Here is a 20,649-nt window from a genome sequence, read left to right as displayed (position 1 = left end):
CAAAGACAAGAAACACTATCATCTACAAAATCAGAAATTTGAAAACTCTAACCAAATCTTTTTGTTTAGCAGTGATCAAATCATTTGAAAATTTGAAAAACTTACATTGCATTTGCATAATAAGACACTCGTGATGATTTTTTTTTGTAATCACATCATAGAGATTTGACGACCATAATGATGAAAAAGAAACTATGATTATGAGTAATCTTAATTGGCTTTTTGTGTTCTAATAATAAAAATGTCTCCTAATAATATACCGTCGCTAATACAAAATCTAAAATCATTTGAAAAGAATAAAACAAAAGAGTATTTAAGTAAAACAAGAACAAAATCTTTATAGAGAAAAAGACAAAAATAACACTAAATCAAGTTTATGTTCCCAAACTAGCACTTAAGGTCAAAAGTCACAAAAATAGCACTTAATGTTTTATCAAAAGTCACAAACTTAGGATTTAGAGTTAAAGGGTGGGGTTTAGGATTTAGGGTTTAGGGTTTAGGGTTTAGAGTTTAGGGTTTAGATTTTAGGGTTTAGGGTTTAGATTTTAGGGTTTAGGGTTTAAAGTTTAGGGTTTAGGGTTTAGAGTTTAGGGTTTATGGTTTATAGTTTAGGGTTTAGGGTTTAAAGTTTAGGGTTTAGGGTTTAGGGTTTAGAGTTGAAAAATGAGGTTCTGGGGATAAGATTTCAAATTTTGAAAAATAAAAAAAAATAAAATTTTCAAAGGATAAACTTAGAAATGTGCTATTTTGGTCATTTCAGTTTTTGAGTGCTATTTTTGTGATATAAACTTAAAAAGGTGCAATTTTTGAGATTTACCATCTTTATAACTAAAATAATACTATTACAGTATTACTTGGAAGTAATAGAAAACAAATCTCTTTGTGTGTACTTGCATCCTCGCAAGGTTTGGCTTTATTTTGACTTCAGAATAACTTCTCCTCTCTATTTCCATTAATATATTTATTTTTAAGCTTTTTTTTTCTTCAAAATCTTTTCAATCGGTGGTGTTAGCCATAGCCAAAAGCTCCTCCTCTCTGAATCGCTGGGATCGACAGAGAACTGTCTTGAAAACTTCGAATCAGACCGTTCGTAGAAACTACACAGAAGCAGCATCTCAAGGAGAATTAAAATCATTATACTACTAATGTTTGATGCTCTTCTTTTGATCACCTCTGTTTAGTTTATGATCAGACTCATCGTTGTTCTGCCTAATTTTTATCAGATGCAGATTGGTGATTCATGTTTGGTATGTATGCTCCTCTGTTTTCACCAGATTCTTTTATGCTCATCTGATTATTTTTCTGCGGAATTAACCAGATTGTTTTTTTTTATTCTTGTTCGTGTGTTCTGATTCGTTGCTGTTTCTTTCATCTGTTACTTGACATCCAAGAATGTTCTTTCTCAATTAACCAGATTTGTTTTGTGTCTTCCTTGTCTTTTTTTTCTTTTTTATCTTCTTGGCCCTGTTTCTTAATTACTTCTAAATTGTTTTTTTTTTCTGGACACAACACTGACTTGGTTTTGTTTTCTGTAGAATGGTTTCGCTAATCACTGATTCTCGTTCTTTCTTCTTCTTGCAGTGTTGAGTTTTAAACCGACAGAACTATTGTCATAGATATATACAGCAAAAAATGGATGTTAACGAAGTTGAAGAAAGTTTCTTTGCCCCTGGTGATGCCAAGGTATCTGAATCAGACTCTTTTTTTTTTCTTCTTCCCGGTAAGTTTATTGATAGTTTTTTTTTTTTTGAGATCTCCCACTAAGACATTACAAGATTCATTATTTCTGTATCTTCTTGCATTGATTCAGTCTGTGCCTTTTTTGGTTCTTGATGTGTTTGATTGATCCTTTTTTATGTACAAAAAGAACCGTGGTTTTGTATATTTTATAATAACTGTAGTATATTTTATCTTTGACTGTAAGTGTTTAAGGAGTGGCTAACAGATTCTTGTTTCAGCTGCATGGAGAAATGTGCAACGCCCTTTCAGTGATCTACTGCAAGATCATGTCTGTTTTCCCCTCTCTCGAAGCTGCACGGCCGAGAAGCAAATCTGGAATACAAGCTTTGTGTTCACTTCACGTGGTTTTAGAAAAAGTGAAGAACATTCTACGCCATTGCACTGAATCTAGTAAACTATATTTGGTAAGTTTTTCTTATGTCTTAAAAAAAAACATTTCAAAGTTCTTCTTCTGGCTAACCAACCAGCTCCTTTGACATGTAGGCTATAACAGGAGATTCAGTAGTGTTGAAATTCGAGAAGGCGAAAACTTCTCTTATAGATAGCCTTAGGCGTGTTGAAGACATAGTCCAACAGTCCATTGGCTCTCAGGTAGTTTGCTTCTCCTTGGTAGTGATATCTCTAGAGTTCAACAAGAGATCACTAGCTCAACTGGAAAGGATCCTGACCATTTGTGTCAGAGGTCTCCGGTTCGAGTGATCGCTAAGACGAAACTAATATTACAAAAAATTAATGCTTTTATTCACATTTGTATACATATCTTTCTTTGCAGATTTTGGAGATTATAATGGAACTAGAGAACACTCAGTTCTCGCTCGATCCATCAGAGAAGGAAGTTGGCGATCAAATCATTGGACTGCTGCAACAAGGAGGCAACTTCGAGAGCTCATCTGACAACAACGAGCTCGAGATTTTCCATCAAGCTGCTACTAGACTAGGCATCACATCTTCAAGAGCAGCTCTAAGTGAGCGAAGATGCCTCAAGAAACTCATCGAGAGGGCACGCATGGAAGACGACAAGAGGAAAGAATCAATCGTGGCTTACCTCTTACATCTCATGAGAAAGTACTCAAAGCTATTCAGAAGCGAGATCTGGGATGACAATGATTCACAAGGTAGCAACTCGTTGCCTTGTTCACCGACCATTCAAGGCTCTCTAGACGATCCTCCAGGCCGTGCTTTCGACAGACAGCTCTCAAAACTGAGCTCCTTCAACTTCAGACCTTGCAATAACAATAGAAGATCTGTGCAGATGTCTGTTCCTCCAGATGAGTTAAGGTGTCCGATATCATTGCAGCTTATGTATGATCCTGTTATCATCGCCTCTGGACAGACTTATGAGAGATTATGTATTGAGAAATGGTTTAGCGATGGACACAACACATGTCCCAAGACTCAGCAGGAGCTTTCTCATCTATGCTTGACTCCTAACTATTGCGTCAAGGCTCTGATATCGAGTTGGTGTGAGCAGAACGGTGTTCAGGTCCCTGATGGACCTCCTGAGTCTCTAGACCTTAACTACTGGAGGCTGGCGTTGTCTGTGTCCGAGTCAGGGAAGAGTGTTGGTTCTTGTAAGTTTAAGGATGTGAAGGTGGTTCCTCCGGAAGAAAGTGGGACTATTAAAGAGGAGGAATCATGTGAGTTGGAATACCAGGAAGCTGAAGTTACTCTTGTTGAACGGTGTACTGATCTGCTAACCACTTTGAGTGGAGTGGATACTTTGAGGAAGAAGTGTAGAGTTGTTGAGCAGATGAGAGTGTTGCTAAAGGATGATGAGGAGGCTAGGATTCTCATGGGGGAGAATGGGTGTGTTGAAGCTTTGCTTCATTTTCTTGGAGCAGCTCTCAGTGAAAAGAATGATTCAGCTCAGAAAGTTGGTGCTATGGCTCTCTTTAACTTGGCTGTGGACAACAACAGGTATGACTTTAACTTATGACTGATGTCCAGACAAAAGTTTGTTCTATAAATCGGTCTAGTACGCTAAGGCGGCAAATCGGTCATAACCGAAACAATTTTTTTAAATTGGATTTATGCGTTTCATAGGTTAAACCGTTCTAAAAAAATCAGTCTAAATTGGTCTAAATCTGTCGAGTCAAGCAATAGTATTAGTTTAATTCAACAAATTTGTTTGATTTTTTTTTATAATTCATCAAAATAATTTATAATTAAACTCAAAAATTTAAAATATCTAATATAAATATAAAATATAAAATATATAAAAATAAACCAATAATCCAGTAATTTCTAGAGCCCCCACTTAAGCCCCGAATAATATGTTTAGTTATAGCCTAACGATTTTTTGAACATTGGTTATTCTTATTTTGCAAGTTGGAGGATCTCATGTGTGATTTGTTGGACTTTTCAGGAACAAGGAGTTGATGTTAGTATCAGGAATCATTCCACTTCTGGAGGAGATGCTATGTAACCCACACTCCCACGGTTCAGTGACAGCACTTTATCTAAACCTCTCGTGTCTCGAAGATGCAAAGCCGGTCATAGGTTCGAGTCTAGCAGTTCCTTTCATGGTGAATCTTCTTTGGACAGAGACCGAAACACAATGCAAAGTCGATGCCCTTCACGCTCTTTATCACCTCTCCACTTACCCTCCCAACATTCCCTGCCTTCTATCAGCTGACATCGTCAACGCTCTTCAGTCACTCACCGTCAGCGATGACCAACGGTGGACGGAGAAGTCCTTAGCTGTACTGTTGAATCTTGTTTTGAACGAGGCGGGTAAAGAGGAGATGGTTTCGGTACCTGGCTTAGTGAGCAACCTGGCTACCATACTTGACACTGGTGAAGCAAATGAGCAAGAACAAGCGGTTTCTTTGCTTTTGATATTATGCAAATACAGTGAGATGTGTAGTCAGATGGTTTTACAAGAAGGGGTGATACCTTCTTTGGTGTCCATCTCCGTGAACGGGACTCAAAGAGGAAGAGAGAGGGCGCAGAAGCTTCTGACGCTGTTCAGAGAGCTAAGGCAGAGGGATCAAACCCATCACACAACAACGGAAGAGCATGTAGAGGTTGTTTGTCCGGAAGAGGGAGGATTCTCTGTGGCTGCAGCCTCTGTAACAGAGTCAAAACCACAGTGTAAGTCAGCATCAAGAAAGAAAATGGGAAGAGCATTCAGTTTTCTATGGAAAAGCAAGAGCTTCTCTGTTTACCAGTGTTAGTCGGTGTAAAGTTTGTACTTGTTCTCTCCCTCAGAGACTTATTATCTCTTTTTGAAAGTCTTGGAGGTCACAAAAAATGCTTTGTATAGTTTTTTTGGCAACACTTTTGCCTTATGTATGGATTTGCTGTGGGAGTTTTTTGGTTAAACTAAAAAGTAACTTGAAGATTTGTTAAATATACAAAAAGATTGTTGTCAGTGGAAGTAAGCCCCGTTCTGTTGAATCCCGTTAGGGAAGTGAATTACTGTTAAATTGGCCATAATATCTTGGCTTGAGAGACAGGCTCCATAAACGTGTCAGCCCGAATATGTCTCTCCAAGCACAAGACTCACTCGTTACCGAGGCCGCATCTCTGCGGAACGGTGGCCCGGCGACTTTCCAGGGCCCGAGCTTTGACAAGCCCATGGCCCAATCACTTCTTCCACTGACTGTTGCTGTATTGTTGATTGTTTCTATTATTTATACACCTGCGACACCAGAAGTATAGCCGATGTGGGACGTTGGTTGTTTCTTTTTTTTTTTTTCTATTTAGCAGAAAAGATGAAACACTACAAAAAGTTGCAGGGCCCAGTTCCATAATGAGAAAAGGTTTTTCATAGAATCAATTTAGGAACCAGTTCAATTTTTCTTAGTGGCTTTGGCCTCTTTCGTGCAATAGCTCTCACTTTTAGGATTTTTAAATGAAATATATTTGAGAAATCTTAAAAATTGGAAATAATTAGTTTGGTGGCTGAGTCTAGGTTTAAAAATCCTGATATAATAAACTATTTGATGGTTTAAAAATCTTGATAATAAACTATTTGATGGGTTTTTTCTCACAAAAAGTAGAGTTAATATTAAAAGAAAGGTGATGACTCAAATACCATATACTAGTTGAGAAGAACATATACTACATTTAAACTTAGCCAAAAATGATATGGAATGAAGTGATGCTCTCTTTTCGTATCAAAAAGATTACGAGGTGATTGGTTGGAGTGTAACAAACATATTTATCTTTAATTTATATGCACGACTAACAAAATTTTTAATTATGTTTTATTTATTTTTTAAAATTAAAACAACAAAATAGCCGCATGAACTTTATTTTCGAAAAAAAACAATTTTAATAAATTGTAGAGACAAATATTTGCTGTAAATATATTTTGGCAGTTTTAAATTATTGAATTTAGAGGAGGAGTTTTAAAATTCACAAAAAACATAAGAACATGAGCCCCTAAAAGAGAAAGAGGGTTTTGACTCTTGACCTTTGAGTGTCACTAAGCTCCCCTGAGTCTGTTTATCTCACTGATCTTCTCTATTACAAAAAAATACCTTTTTTATCTAGTACAAAATAATCATACTAGAAGTCTAGGTCCATATATTCAAATAATTTTTTTATTGTTTACATTAATTTATTTAATGTATATAACATTTCTAAATAATTATAAAGATATTAATAACAAATCCATTTTAACTATAAATTTAAATTTTAGTTTTAGGAATAACAAAATCTGTTGAGAAAAAAAATCTAACAAAATCTTTTTAAAATTTTAAATATTTTTTTAATTAATGCACTTATTAATTTCGTAATTAGTAGTATAATATTATTATAAATTAATTTTAATTAATTTTTTTTATTATAAACAAAATAATGAAATTATATGCTAATTTTATAAGTATATTCTACATTATATTAAAATAGAAGTAATTAATGAATTACATATTAAAATTATGTTTTTTGTGCAAACATATTAAAATTATGTTGAATTGGTAAACCAATAAATTTTGAAAAATACTTTCATTAAGATAAATAAATAAACTATCATTCACCGTTTAAAGAGACTAAAATATCATTCACTTTTTAAAATAATTAATATTTATAAATTAAGTAATAATTTTTACAAAAAATAAAATTGTTAACATATGTTAAATTTTAATATTTAGAATTATATATTATCTATTAAGTTATTTTTAAAATGACAGTAATATATTATCATAAATTATTATATACAAAATAATATAAAATTTTATATTTATAAATGAAATGTTACCTGGACGGTTAGAATCCAGTAAGATTTTAAATTGATTCAAAGGGTTCAGGGAAAAAAACTGTGCTGGCTGATTCGAGATTTCTCGAGGCGCCGGAGTGCGATTAGGGTTTCGGTCTACTGCTTCGTTCGCCGGAGACTGAATTAGATTCCAGGCTGATCCTAAGCAGAAGTAGCCGCTACAGCTTCGTTTTATCTGATTCCTGAAGCTTCCGTGAGTGTTTCTCTGCGATATGGCGAATCTCCCGATCCTTCAATTCGAAGAGAAGATCGTGGAAACAGTTGAGAACAACCCCGTCGTGGTCATCATCGGAGAAACCGGTTCCGGAAAGAGCACTCAGCTCTCTCAGATCCTCCATCGACACGGCTACACTAAGTCCGGCGTCATCGCCGTCACTCAGCCCCGTCGTGTCGCCGCCGTTTCCGTCGCCAGGCGAGTGGCGCAGGAGCTTGATGTAAACCTAGGAGAAGACGTTGGTTACGCTATACGTTTCGAAGACAGAACATCGAGCAAAACACGCATCAAGTAATTGGAATCATATGTTCAGTTGTGTAGTTATGTCTTTGATTTGCCACCTCATTGTGGGATTGTTGCTCGTAGGTACCTCACAGATGGAGTTTTACTCCGTGAGAGCCTCTCCAATCCAATGCTTGATGATTACTCTGTGATTATATTAGATGAAGCTCACGAGAGGAGTTTAAACACGTAAAGACTTTTTATATGATTGATTATTCTGTAATCATTTTGCTTATATCTTATTAACTTGGTTCCTTTTTGTTTTTTTTCAGGGATATTCTGTTGGGTCTAATGAAGCGTTTGGTTAGAATCCGTTCGTCTAACTTCAAAGTCCTTATAACCTCTGCAACGCTTGACGGCGAAAAGGTTTCTCGATTCTTTTCGGGATGCCCTGTGCTTAATGTACCTGGGAAGTTATACCCTGTGGAGATATTGTACAGCAAAGAGCGTCCCGGCAGTTATATTGAGTCGTCTCTCAAAGTAGCTATTGGTAATGTTCTCACCGTCGAGTGGGTTTCTGTTTTGATTAATATGATTTGGTTTAATCTTGCAACCTTGTTGTTTACTTGCAGATATACATGTTCGTGAGCCAGAAGGTGATATCTTGATCTTTATGACTGGACAGGTGTGTTTCATTTGTTGATCCTCTTGTTCATTGAAACTTGGCAGAACCTACTAGATTGTTGTGTTTCTTATCCGTATCGTATGGTGCTTTAAATAGGATGATATAGAAAAATTAGTATCAAAGCTGGAGGAAAAAGTGAGAAGCTTAGCAGAGGGATCATGTATGGATGCTATTATTTATCCTCTTCATGGATCTCTGCCACCTGAGATGCAGGTAACGGTTTCTGGATTTTGTTTCTGCAATCAAGATCTCTGTTGGTCTAAAAGGTTTTGTAATTTTTATTGACAATTCACCGTTTCTGCAGGTTCGTGTGTTTAGTCCACCTCCTCCAAACTGCCGGAGGTTTATTGTTGCTACAAATATTGCTGAAACTTCCCTTACTGTGGACGGAGTTGTGTAAGAAACCTGAACCTTTTAATTATATTTTTGGTTTTCACGTCTGATACGGTGATACCTACCGTTTTCCATTTACGGCATAACATAATGATATTTACATCACGACGTTGTTAAGTCTAGTCCAGGAAATATTAAATATTTTGTATATGGAAAATGTAGTTAGTATGAGAATACTTTCCACTGCGTTCTTGAATCTGCTTGTTTGGTCTGATGCTTCTGTTACTGCTACCCAAAAAATGTCGTATTAGGATTGCATCATGTTTTTTTGTGTACATTTTAAGCAAATTTTCAGATTATGTTTTGAATGTGGAGACCGATAGCATTTTCAGACACCTATTTTTTCTATGACAGGTATGTTATTGATTCGGGGTATGTGAAGCAAAGACAATATAACCCATCAAGTGGAATGTATTCTCTTGATGTTACTCAAATCAGCAAGTAAGCAAAAGAGTTTTGTTTCATAAATCGTGGTTCATCTCATTAAATTAGTAGATAATATTGAACTTGGATTAATCTATTGGTGCATAGAATGAACCAGTTGATGTCGCATGATATTTAAAACCAACCAAATATCTACTGATAGTGTTTAGATAGGACCCGATGAGTTATAACTTATGCTTACTCAGGAATAACAGTGGTTTCTTGCTTCAAGATCCTGTATGCTTATTGCACTTCTTTTTAAATCTATTTAACTGTGGTGTTCCACAGAGTTCAAGCTAACCAACGTGCTGGACGTGCTGGTAGAACTAGACCTGGGAAATGTTACCGATTATACCCCTTGGCAGTCTACAGGGATGATCTCCTTGATGCAACGATTCCTGAAATACAACGAACTTCCCTTGCTGGAAGTGTTCTTTACTTGAAATCGTTGGATCTTCCTGATATTGACATTCTCAAGTTCGATTTTCTTGACGCTCCATCATGTAAGTACCAATTTCTATCGGGGTTAGATGCTTCAAAAGTTCAATTTTATGTTCTACAAATTCGAGATATCTTATGAAACCTCCTTACCTATAATATGCAGCGGAGTCACTCGAAGATGCATTGAAGCAGTTGTATCTCATTGATGCAATTGATGAGAATGGAGCAATAACAAATATTGGAAGGACGATGTCAGGTATGTTTAGCACATTTTTTCCATTGTTTTTCAGTTTTCTCTTTTTTTTTGGTTTTCTTTTAATCTCAAACTGAGCATATTTGTGGTTCAACAGAGCTTCCACTAGAGCCATCATTGTCAAGGACATTGATAGAAGCAAATGAAAGTGGTTGCTTATCTCAAGCTCTAACAGTCGTTGCTATGTTGTCAGCAGAGACTACTCTACTTCCTGGTAGGAGGTTAGTTTTGTGATATACAATTACCTGAGTCAGATTATGAAATGTTCAGCAGATGCATCAACTCGTCTCGTTATTGTTTGTGCTTGTGTGACAGTAAACCAAATGAAAAGAAGAGAAAGCGTGATGAAGAATCTAATCTTCCTGATGGATCCGGATTTGGTGACCACATTCAACTACTACAGATTTTTGAATGTTGGGACAGTAATAATTATGATATTCGATGGTGCAAAGAAAATGACCTGCAGGTAGATTACTCCAGTCTTCTTTCTTATCTATTTTCAAGTATCCACGTTAAAAGCATGGTGGCATCAAAATTATGCATAATCACCAAATGCCGTACTTTAGAAGGAAGTTAAATATATTATGTTCTCCGTTGGGATATCATGTTCTTCTGATCATACAGTTTTATCCTTTTCAGTCACGAGTGTTTCTGGAATCTAATGCCTTTGTTTAGATAAACCCCTTTTGTTAAAGTTACTTCAAAGGTTCCTCTATGCCATTAACTTTTTGTGAAAAAAAAAAAATTGCAGGTGCGAGGGATGGTGTTTGTCAGAGATGTTAGACGACAATTATGTCAGATTATGCAGAAAATATCCAAAGGTTAGTACAGTTTCATGTCAACAAGTTCCAATGGAAGAATTAGTCTTTTACTCTCTCCCAAGGTTTCAACCAAGCTTTTACATATATAACTAACTGTCACTAAAACTAATTGATCTTCTTGACAAACTAGATCGATTGGAAGTTGGAGCACGTGGGAGGAAGAGCTCAAGCCGAGAGGAGTACAGGAAGTTGAGGAAAGCTCTGTGTGTGGGGAATGCAAACCAAGTTGCTGAGAGAATGCTTCGTCATAATGGATTCCGAACTCTTACCTTCAAGCCCCAGCTAGTCCAGGTATTAACTGATTTATAATTGTTCCGTGACATTGTTATTCCTTATATTAATCATCATCAACTGAGATCTATAGGAGACGAGATTGTAAACTCTTTTTTTTGGGGGGTTGATTCCAGGTGCATCCAGCATCAGTGCTGAGTACCGACCAGGATGGAATGTTGCCAAATTATGTAGTGTACCACGAACTGATATCCACCACACGACCATTCATGCGCAATGTTTGTTCAGTTGAAATGTCATGGGTGGCTCCCATCAAAAGAAAGATTGAGAAATTAAATGTCAGAAAACTGAGGTAAAAACAAACATTTATAATTCTTCATTCCAGTCTTGTTCCAGCTTTCTTTCCCTTTTTGTTTGGATTGAGTAATTGATTGGTCTCTTCTGCTGTTATATGTAGTGGTGGACCTGATAACTCTTTCAAGGAACCTGGAGAGAAGAAGAGCACGGAGTTGTCTACGAACACCAACACTGCAGAAACACCTACAGTTTCTGAAAATGTCGAGAGTAGAATTGAAGCAGCCAGAGAACGCTTTCTTGCTCGTAAAGGACAGAAATAAATAGTTGCTGTAAACAGAACCTCAATCAGAATTTAAAATCTTTGACTTAGCTCAATTTTTTAAAAATTTTAAGAAAAGAAGAGTTTACTTTTTTTTTGTCTTCCAAGAAATTATGCTTCACAATTGATTGGGCTGCTTTTTATAATAACGGCAGTTCAATATAGAATGATAATTTGACATCTAAATTGAATAGAAGGCAAAACAACCAAATTGAATAGAAAAGAAGAGTTCATTACTCACAAGATATGAGCCCGTTGCGTTGTAACTGGTTTTTGTTTGATGTTTTAATTTAATAAGAACCATAAAATAATAAATCATTTTATTATAGTATTATGATTGTTTTTTTGCATATGTTGTTTGAGATTTATTTTATAATTAAAACATTTTCACACATAAGTTCAAGTTAATATTTGTATTTTATAATCATGATCCATAGATGAGTTGTTAAAACTTTATACTAAGGATTAGAGAAAATACTATATATAAACATTTAAACTGAATACAATCTGAAATAAGAAATGAAAAGTAAAAACGAAATGAAAGTTAAATGCACCAATTGAATCAATGACAATATTATACATGTTCTTATGTATTAATTTAATGTTTTATTAAATAAGTCTTTAAAATTTTATTTTGCTAGGATTTTTTAAAAAATAAAACATTATATTTTATAAATCTTCTTTTTCTTTACAATTAAAAAATAAGAAAAAATATTAAATACTCTTTTACAATTTTGTTTAAGATTTTAGAAAAGGTACATTCCTGTCATATAACCTATTACAATTATCTTTTATTTAGAACTTCATAAAAAACTATATTGCTATCAAATAATTTTTTTTAGTTATTAATAAATATTTTAAAATTGCTATTTTACAATTCGTATCAATACTAATTTTACACTTCTTTTGTTAATTAAATAATTTTAGTATCACGTTCATCATCAAACACTCTCTTAAAAATAATATCAAATAAATTTTTACAATTATTTTTTGGCTAGGACTTAAAAAAATATTATACAAATTTTTTTTGTTTAGGATTTTTTTTTATAAAAAAGGAAAACAAATATCAATATTCTTTTACAGTTTTGTAGGATTTTAAAAAAGGAAATTAATATTGCATAATCTTTTACTATTATATTTTGTCTAGGATTTAAAAAAAAACAATTCTATCAAATAACTATTTTCAGGGGAAAATTACATGTTTACCACTTTCATGCTACCACTTTTCATTTTTACCCTCACTAATGAGACATTTTCAAAAATACCTTATTCATTAAGTGACAAAAGACTCTTATGTCCTTGTTATTTATATATATAATAAAGTATTATTTAAATAAAAAAAAAAAAAAAAAAAAAAAAAAAAAAAAAAATAAAAAATAAAAAAAAAAAATAAAAAATAAAAAATAAAAAATAAAAAATAAAAAATAAAAAATAAAAAATAAAAAAAAAAAAAAAAAAAAAAAAATAAAAATAAAAAATAAAAATAAAAAATAAAAAATAAAAAATAAAAAATAACAAATAAAAAATAAAAAATAAAAAATAAAAAATAAAAAATAAAAAATAAAAAATAAAAAAAAATTAATTTTTTTTTTATTTTTCGAAATATACTTTTTCAAATTCGAATTTTTTTATAAAACTTTTTTTTCAAATTTTTTTTTTCGAATTTTTTTTTTAATTTTTTTCAAATTTCTTTTTGAAAAACGAAAATTATGTTTGAAACTATTTTTTTTTATATTTTTAAGTATTTATATATTTATTAGAATCATAAATTTCACATTCCAAAAACCCTACCCCACCCCTCAACTCTAAACCCTAAGTCTAGATTAGTTAACCCTAAGGGTATAATTATATTTTACCCTTCATTAAAAGTGAGGGTAAAAGTGGTTAGTGTAAACATGAAAAGTGGTACTATGAATGTGGTATTTGTGGCAATTTCCCTATTTTCAGTTAATATTAACTATATTTAAAAGTTGCAATTTTCAAAAAAAAAAAATTCAATATCATTAATATTTTTACAAATTTTCTTGTTTATTGAATAATTGTTAGTATCATGTTTATCATTAAATCTTTGAAATAAAAATTACTATTAAATAAAATTTTACAATTCTCTCTAGTCACAATTAAAAAAAAAAATTCTTAATTGGTTAAGATTAGAAAAAAAATTTCTTTTAGAAATTTCTTTTATTTAAGATTTTAGGAAAAGAAGAAGTTATTTTCACATAATGGAGGTTTACTGACACGCTCACAATCTAATTTTTTAATTGACACTTATCATAATCTTATCACATGAAATATTTGAAGTTAATTTTGATTTATATTTTTTAACACAAAATTATTAAAAAGTAAAATTAGTTAATTATAATAAAAATAAGATTAAATTCACTTTTTTATTTTATTTAGACTTTTAAAAAGGAAATTAATTATTTTATTTCTTTTAAATTTTTATACAACTATTTTATTTTTAATAGAAAAATACTGTTTAATTATTTATATATTTTATCTTATACATTCACACACATATTTATCATATGCACAGATACCCATGTACGATAATAACAACAAAATTAAAAGTTATGCTAGCATCATAAGATGTAATAAGGATAATAGTAAGTAATATTTTTCATGTAAATACTATTGTGTTTCGTAAAAATAATATGTGGAAACTTAAACCTAAATATAGATGTGAAATATTTATAGTTATTTTTTGTCATAATTGTTTAACATACAATTATCTATTAAAAAGGAAAGTTATTTGCTTATAAGAAAATAATAAGAGTACTTTTACAATTTTCTTTTAATTATGCTTTTAAAAAAGTAATATTAATTATTTTAAAGTTAGTTTTTCTTCATATTAATAATTTATTGTACTTGTAGGATTTTACAATTCCTTTTTTTAAAATATTTTTTTCTTAAAAGTGAATGTTAATCTTTTATAATAAGCTATCTTTACTATCTTTTAAAACAAACATTGTAATGAAAAATAATAATAACAATAATAATAATAAAAGTAATAATAATAAGACTTTTAAATAGTATTTATAATTGATTTTTAAGAAAACTCGTTTTTATTATTTTAGTATACATATTTTTGATTGTGATATAGTTTAACATATATCACTTTTTAAATATATAACTACCGTGTGTCATAATCATGTTAATTACCAATTTTGAAGAACCAAGCTCAATATAATATTTTATAATTATATTTTCATTAAAAGTTTAGAAAATAAAAATTATATTAAATAAATTGTTTTCAAATCTATTTTTTAGGATTTTGAAAAAGGAAAATTTCTAAAAAAATTACTACTAAATATTTTTAAGAAATCGTTTTTACTAGTAAATAATTTTTAAAAGTAGTTTTTTCAAAATTCGTTCTTATATATATTTTTAATCTTTTATATATTTAAACACATGTTGCAATATTAGAAGGAGAATTATTATCAAATAATCTTTTCCAATTATCTTTTGATTATGATTTTAAAAAAAAAATTACTATTAAATAATATATATAATAAGATTTTTGATAAAATTCCTTTTTGTTAATATCTTAGTATATCTATTTTTAATTATGAGATAAATTAACACATGTCACAATCTTAAATATATAATTGTTATGTGTCGCGATCATGTTAATTAGCAACTTTGAAGAACCAAACTTTAAATAATAAGATAATAATCAAATCATACCAAAGTAAATAAAAACTTTACAATTCATGCCACCATTAGTAATAGGCAACCGAAATCGTGTGCTTTCCTCTCACAAATTAGCTGCAACAAACGTAAATACCCAAACAACAACACAACCAACTACAAACATTATGAACAAACATCACTAAAAACTTTACTAGTAAAAAACAAAAAAAAAAAAATCACATAATAGAGCAATTGCATTTATTCTCCAGCTTAGGAGGAGGTTTCAAATTATCTGCTTTATTACTAGGAGGAACTCCAACGTTACCTATCATCCTTGCAGTTTCCCCTGCATTCTCATCATTCTCTATATGTACCTCTATGTTCTCCTCTGTTTCCGTTTGCTTCCTACTCGCTTTGGCCCCTTTGGAACTCTGTTTCTTCGTCTTTGTTCCACCACCGCTTGTGTAACTACTCCTGTTAGCATCCGACTTTCCAAGAACTGTCACTGTTGGACGCAATACTTCTTCTTCTTCAGTTGCCGCCACATCCCTTGCTTTGTCCATTGCTATTGATGCAGCTTGGTAAACTAGGTCGTGAACAATGGAGCTGCAGAACAGTATTGCATCAGTGGCTTCTTCGAGCGTGAGGCTCTTGGGCTCTTTTTGGCCTGGACACTCCACAAGTACTGTTGACTCATCTGCAGAGAGCAAGCAACCATGTCTAAAACTCCACAAGGTTTTAAGGAAAATACATGTAACAAAACATTATTAAAAGCAAGGCGAGATGCCAATACCTGAAATTTCGTTTACAGGAGGAGCCAAGGAGTTGTGGTGATCCACAGAAGCATGTGCCATACTCTTCTCTGAGCAGTCATCATCCACTGCATTTACGTTGCATTCTGACTCTGGAATTTTATCATGAACTCCTAAACCAGGTGTTTCGGGTTCACAACTCTCCGGCTCTATTTCTGAGGATGACGTGGTGAACGAACCGTGGTGATGAGTTTCAATCACATCCTTTTCTTGTAGCTTAGAGTGATCATAGAGAGAGCAGTCATCAATGAGAGTTGATGCTCCTACTTCAGATGTGTTCCTTACATGCGCCGGTGATTCGCTTATCTCCACTTTGCTCATCACAGTATTGTCTACATCATCTCCATTTTCACAAAATACATTCTCAGCTATCACTGGATCATGCTCTGCTAGGACAACGACTCCATTGGTGGAAAGACCAATTGATCCATTCATCACATTGGTTTCAGTACATTTCGAATCTTTGAGTTCATAATGAGATTCTTGATGAGTTTTATCGTTGGTACATGTCATTTGGGCAGCACATACTTCAAAACTGTCTGCTGGCACAACATTCAGAGCCTGACAGGCGTGGCTTGACATGCTGCTCAGGAACTTGGAGTTGGTATCATACCTATGAGTCTCCATGTCAAGTGTACTCCCGCTTTGATGTCTTACATGACTTCCTTTTCTTATAGAGGAACCACAATCCCAAGATGAAGATGCAGAAGTAGTTTCTGTGGAGCTTCTAAGACTCATACTCTTATCTCTCAAATAAGAAAAGCCATCATACGATCTGGTAAAACCACTGGAGTTACTAGCTTGAGTGATTGGTGACTTCATACTCACCGATCTCTTTATAAGCAAACGAACTCCCCTCCTACCTTCTGAAGAACCAATCTTCACATCATGATCCTTCTCAGAAAGCTGAGTTTGAGTATCTTTTGTCTCTGTACTTAATAGACCACAGCCAGTGGAAGACTCATTTTCATCATCTTGCTCTCCTAAAGCCCTGAAAATAGAGCTCTCTTGCAAATGATTTTCTCCTTGCTCATAGGAATCATCACACTGCTCAATCTCAACCATAGCAACAGGCAGCGAATCTACCACATTTATTGCAGGAAGTTTCTCAACAAAAGACTCTTTTTCATCAAATTTCTCCTGAGAATGTGAATTTTCATCAATAGCTCTTGTTGTCCCAGGGGAATCTGTTTTCACGAAACTATGTTCTTCCCTGCAATCTGGACAAATATTTATCTCGCTTCTAGTAGCTTCAGTGGCACGATAGTGTGAACCACATGTACCACAAACCTCCATAGTTTCAAGATCGGCCCCTTCCAAAAAGTCATTGCCTATATGGTTGACCTCCTCATTCACACTAGACTCGCATTCAACAGCATAACCTTGATCCATATCACTCTGAGAACTCTCATGACTCTCATGTCTACTACCTTCATTCAATACATCCATAACATCTCCATGTTTATCCGGATAAGCCAATTTTTCAACTTCAGATTGGGCAACAGAATCGCTCCTTTTAGTATCTGGCATGAACCCTATAACTTGGCTAGAGCTTGAATTGCTCCCCACTGTCGCAGATGAATGTCTTAACATTAGGTGATGGTAAGAAGACGAGCTACTTTTCCCAGAATAGATGCCAGTGCTAGGAAGGCTAGAAGCAAGAGGCCTAAACATGCTATGATGGCTTTTAGGATGATCCATCTGACGAAGAGCAGACTCAAACGGCCTTCTCGGTGCTGAGCCAGGTGACTGCAATTTCGAAGATCTCGAAGTTCTACTATTCGGAGAGAGGCTAGCTCTCTTTGAAACCGCACGTTCTGAGCTACCTACAGGAATAGACTGTATAGGGTGATGAAGATCCTCATGACTGTGAGATGAACTAACACTTCTTGACGCACTCGGAGAAACAGACTGTCTGCTGCGTGTTGACGCTGGTGAGGAGCCTCTAATATAGGATGCAGGTCGATCGCCCAAAGAAGTTCGGAGATTAGGTGGCGCATCCAATGAGAAACCAGGAATGTTTGACTGCCACACTTTTATTTTGGGTGAAGCAGAGTTGCCTCGACTTGATCTAACAGGAGAAGTGCCCCTGCCAGCTGGTGGTGCCACCGTGGTGGTTGACCCAGTGCTCATCCTTCGTGAAGTTGGGGTTGAAGATCTTGATGCAGGTTTCCCTGGAGAAGGCGAGATCCTTCTAACTGGGGTAACTGATCGTTGACCAGACGCTGGACTAGGATGGCGTCCTGAAGATGGCCTTCCCCTTATCTGCTGTTGCATAGTGTCAGCTCGAGGTGATGTGCTTAAGCGGTTTGGGCTTGGACTGCCCTTACTACTACGGCGTCTCTTTTCCATCTACACATACATATACATATAAATGCATATTCAGCACAGTGACACCATCAGGGTTAACATTTAATACAGTATAGATTAATGTTTGGCTAGGACTAACGACTAGACAATTTATTTGGGGGTAACTAGTTGCTTTATAGAGGACTAACGACTAGACGGATTATTTGGACTCTGCCTAGACGTTAATGAACTATTTATTTATTTTTTTTTATATTTTACATTTATCTAACAAATTTTAGTATTTGGATTTAATTATAAAATTATTTTGGTGAATTATCAAATTAGATATACAAAACAAAAGAAAATAGAAAAAATTGTGATTTGTACTAACATTATTAGTTTATTTAACAGATTTAGACTAATTTAGATCGGCTTAAACTGATTTAGAACGGTTTAAACCGATTAAAAATGGTTTAAACTGATTTGAGTAATATAAATCGGATTTTAAGAAAACTATTTCAGCTAAAACCAATTTGCGGCCTAGACGCCACCTAGAACAATTTTAAAACCTTGGTATAAGATGAATACCGTTGAAGATCTAGATAAAGAAGTCTGACTCTGGGGTCTCCCTCTTGTTCCAACACTAGCTGCTTGCGGTTCATCATCCAACGAAGGAAAAAGTGGTGTGTCTGGAGGCGTCAACAACCTTTCATTTAATTATACAGTAACCTTTGTAAGACAAAAGAGTTTGAAAAATAAAAAAAAAAGATGCAAAAGTTAGATATGAAAAGCTACCAATCATAGTCGTTCTTATCTTCTTCTGCACTCAGCAATCTGCAACTCTCTCCTTGAATAGGAATGGTAAACTCCGAAAAGTGCTTCAGTTTTGTAGCTGAAGAAGAAGAAGATAAACGTTCCAAAATTAGAAGGAAACAATTAAAGGATCTTGGTGAGAGAGAAACCATAAACTTACAAAATGCATCTTCGAGATCATCAGATGACTGAAGCAAGAAATCGTCTCTTTCTTTCTCTTGCAACTCACTAAACAAGGCAAGATCTTCTTCGTCTTTGTCTCTGAACAGTGTTCCATATTCAATGCTGTGTCCTCGTCTATGTTCCTTGCCAGGAGAGCATCTCAATGCCGGCGAAGGAGGCATCTTTAACTTTCCTACCTACTCAAGACTGCACGCTGACCCAGTAGACGTCAACTCACTTATGGCCTATAAGAGCAGCCAGCTGTCTCTTGTGATCACATATGAATCTCTCAAGCTCTCAACGGTCTTAAAACTGAACCACCTGAAAAGAATCAATAGTCATTGGTCGCTGTAAATAAGAACAGAAAAGTCAAATCTTAACACAAAGCTCAGCAGCATGACCTAAAGACTCGAACTTTTTTTTTTTTAAATTACAATTGTGAACTAAACAGAGTAAGATTGTTCTAGAATAGAAACCCAGTAAACTTGCTCTAACTGCAATTGGAGCTCGCCAGATTCTACAATTTGCAGAAAGCTTGAAACTTACCAAAGATTAAGCAGAACCCTCCTCAAGGAAAAGAAAGATCTCAGCTTTAAGGATCAAACCCAGGACCTCAAAAGTCTGAAGCTAGTTCCGTTACAGATCAAAAGATCAAAACCCAACTCTCTCTCCTTGAAAATGCTAACTTTCTATGAGCATTTAGTTTGCTTGCTGTTGAAGAAGAAGAAGAAGCAAATCTTCGATTCCTTGCTCTCTCTTTTGATTCTGCAAACTGTCAGATTTGCTGCTTTGCAACCGCAACTCAAAGCTGTCTTCTTTTCTCTTCTCTCTCTCTCTGTGAATCTTCAGAGTTGTCTTTTCTCAAAGCATTTTGGTAGTTTTGTGAGTTAATGTGATCGTAATTAATTTCAAGGGAACGGTGACCGAAGGAAGCTCTGAATAAAGGCAGAGTCAAAGAGACTTGGATGCAGACGAAAGAGCTCATTCTGATAACTCTCCCTTTTTTCTTTTTTTTTTATACGACATTTACTCTAAAACCCCCCAAACTTGGTAAGTTTCCTAAATCGTACAAAATGTCCAAAAAGAACCCCCAATTATTTTAATTATCATATTTACTTTCATGATTATTCTCTGATCAACTCTAATAATTCAACATTAAATTTTTTTATTAGGGCATCTCCAATGGGACACAAAAATTTTCTCTATATTTCACACTAAAATAGAGTAACTCTATTATAGAGTTGAGTTTGCTCTAATGGTTCACTCTATAATAGAGTGAAATATAGACTAATGTTGTTTTTTTACTCCAAATATAGAGTGAAAAATCAACATTACTCTATATTTTACTCTATTATAGAGTGAACCATTTGAACAAATTTAACTCTATAATAGAGTTACTCTATTTTAGTGTGAAATATATAGTAACTTTTTGTGTACCATTGGAGATGGTTTTAGCTAAAGCTTACTATCTTAATTGACAAAATTCATGCTTATGCATTATTTAACTTACATATGTTGTTATATTATTACAAAAGTCCTTAATATAATATAAACAAGATCACCGTTGATATAATCAATCACTAGACCATGCGCGGATATGAATTTTCAGTTTTTAATTATTTATTTTATTAAATGATGTATTTGTAATATTCGTTCATATTATATTCATTAAGTAAA

At 33.8% G+C, this 20,649-nt stretch overlaps 3 protein-coding genes across 3 annotated transcripts; 2 read left to right on the top strand and 1 right to left on the bottom strand.

The window, feature by feature from the left end:
- Positions 1-865: 865 nt before the first annotated feature.
- Positions 866-5,083, top strand: LOC106389569 (U-box domain-containing protein 45-like). Its single transcript, XM_048750888.1, has 6 exons — positions 866-1,247; positions 1,582-1,683; positions 1,959-2,144; positions 2,224-2,331; positions 2,513-3,657; positions 4,106-5,083. The coding sequence occupies exons 2-6, from the start codon at positions 1,633-1,635 to the stop codon at positions 4,914-4,916; spliced, it is 2,301 nt and encodes a 766-aa protein (XP_048606845.1). The 5' UTR covers positions 866-1,247; positions 1,582-1,632; the 3' UTR covers positions 4,917-5,083.
- Positions 5,084-6,981: 1,898 nt separating this feature from the next.
- LOC106389571 (probable pre-mRNA-splicing factor ATP-dependent RNA helicase DEAH4) lies at positions 6,982-11,356 on the top strand. Its single transcript, XM_013829864.3, has 15 exons — positions 6,982-7,469; positions 7,545-7,649; positions 7,733-7,950; positions 8,033-8,085; positions 8,182-8,298; positions 8,390-8,481; positions 8,833-8,919; positions 9,190-9,404; positions 9,506-9,598; positions 9,693-9,816; positions 9,911-10,061; positions 10,347-10,416; positions 10,547-10,707; positions 10,824-10,999; positions 11,105-11,356. Exons 1-15 carry the CDS (start codon positions 7,177-7,179, stop codon positions 11,262-11,264), a joined length of 2,115 nt encoding a protein of 704 aa, XP_013685318.2. The 5' UTR covers positions 6,982-7,176; the 3' UTR covers positions 11,265-11,356.
- Positions 11,357-14,911: 3,555 nt separating this feature from the next.
- On the bottom strand, positions 14,912-19,955 carry LOC106389572. Its single transcript, XM_013829865.3, has 6 exons — positions 19,519-19,955; positions 18,971-19,293; positions 18,793-18,889; positions 18,586-18,703; positions 15,690-18,060; positions 14,912-15,593 (listed from the first exon to the last, which is right to left on the bottom strand). The coding sequence occupies exons 2-6, from the start codon at positions 19,152-19,154 to the stop codon at positions 15,133-15,135; spliced, it is 3,231 nt and encodes a 1,076-aa protein (XP_013685319.2). The 5' UTR covers positions 19,155-19,293; positions 19,519-19,955; the 3' UTR covers positions 14,912-15,132.
- Positions 19,956-20,649: the final 694 nt, after the last annotated feature.

The sequence above is a fragment of the Brassica napus genome, chromosome C3, assembly GCF_020379485.1.
Source record: "Brassica napus cultivar Da-Ae chromosome C3, Da-Ae, whole genome shotgun sequence".
Classification (NCBI taxonomy): Eukaryota; Viridiplantae; Streptophyta; class Magnoliopsida; order Brassicales; family Brassicaceae; genus Brassica; species Brassica napus.
This window is presented reverse-complemented; position numbering and strand designations above follow the sequence as displayed.

Excerpts from the sequence above, each read along its gene's own strand:
- LOC106389569 (XM_048750888.1), top strand. The coding sequence starts at position 1,633 with ATGGATGTTAACGAAGTTGAAGAAAGTTTCTTTGCCCCTGGTGATGCC. Across the intron at positions 2,145-2,223 it reads AATCTAGTAAACTATATTTG|GCTATAACAGGAGATTCAGT; the intron begins GTAAGTTTTTCT and ends TTTGACATGTAG. Across the intron at positions 2,332-2,512 it reads AACAGTCCATTGGCTCTCAG|ATTTTGGAGATTATAATGGA; the intron begins GTAGTTTGCTTC and ends CTTTCTTTGCAG.
- LOC106389571 (XM_013829864.3), top strand. The coding sequence starts at position 7,177 with ATGGCGAATCTCCCGATCCTTCAATTCGAAGAGAAGATCGTGGAAACA. Across the intron at positions 7,470-7,544 it reads TCGAGCAAAACACGCATCAA|GTACCTCACAGATGGAGTTT; the intron begins GTAATTGGAATC and ends TGTTGCTCGTAG. Across the intron at positions 10,062-10,346 it reads GCAAAGAAAATGACCTGCAG|GTGCGAGGGATGGTGTTTGT; the intron begins GTAGATTACTCC and ends AAAAAATTGCAG.
- LOC106389572 (XM_013829865.3), bottom strand. The coding sequence starts at position 19,154 with ATGCCTCCTTCGCCGGCATTGAGATGCTCTCCTGGCAAGGAACATAGA. Across the intron at positions 18,704-18,792 it reads GATAAGAACGACTATGATTG|GTTGTTGACGCCTCCAGACA; the intron begins GTAGCTTTTCAT and ends ATTAAATGAAAG. Across the intron at positions 18,061-18,585 it reads CTTTATCTAGATCTTCAACG|ATGGAAAAGAGACGCCGTAG; the intron begins GTATTCATCTTA and ends ATGTATGTGTAG.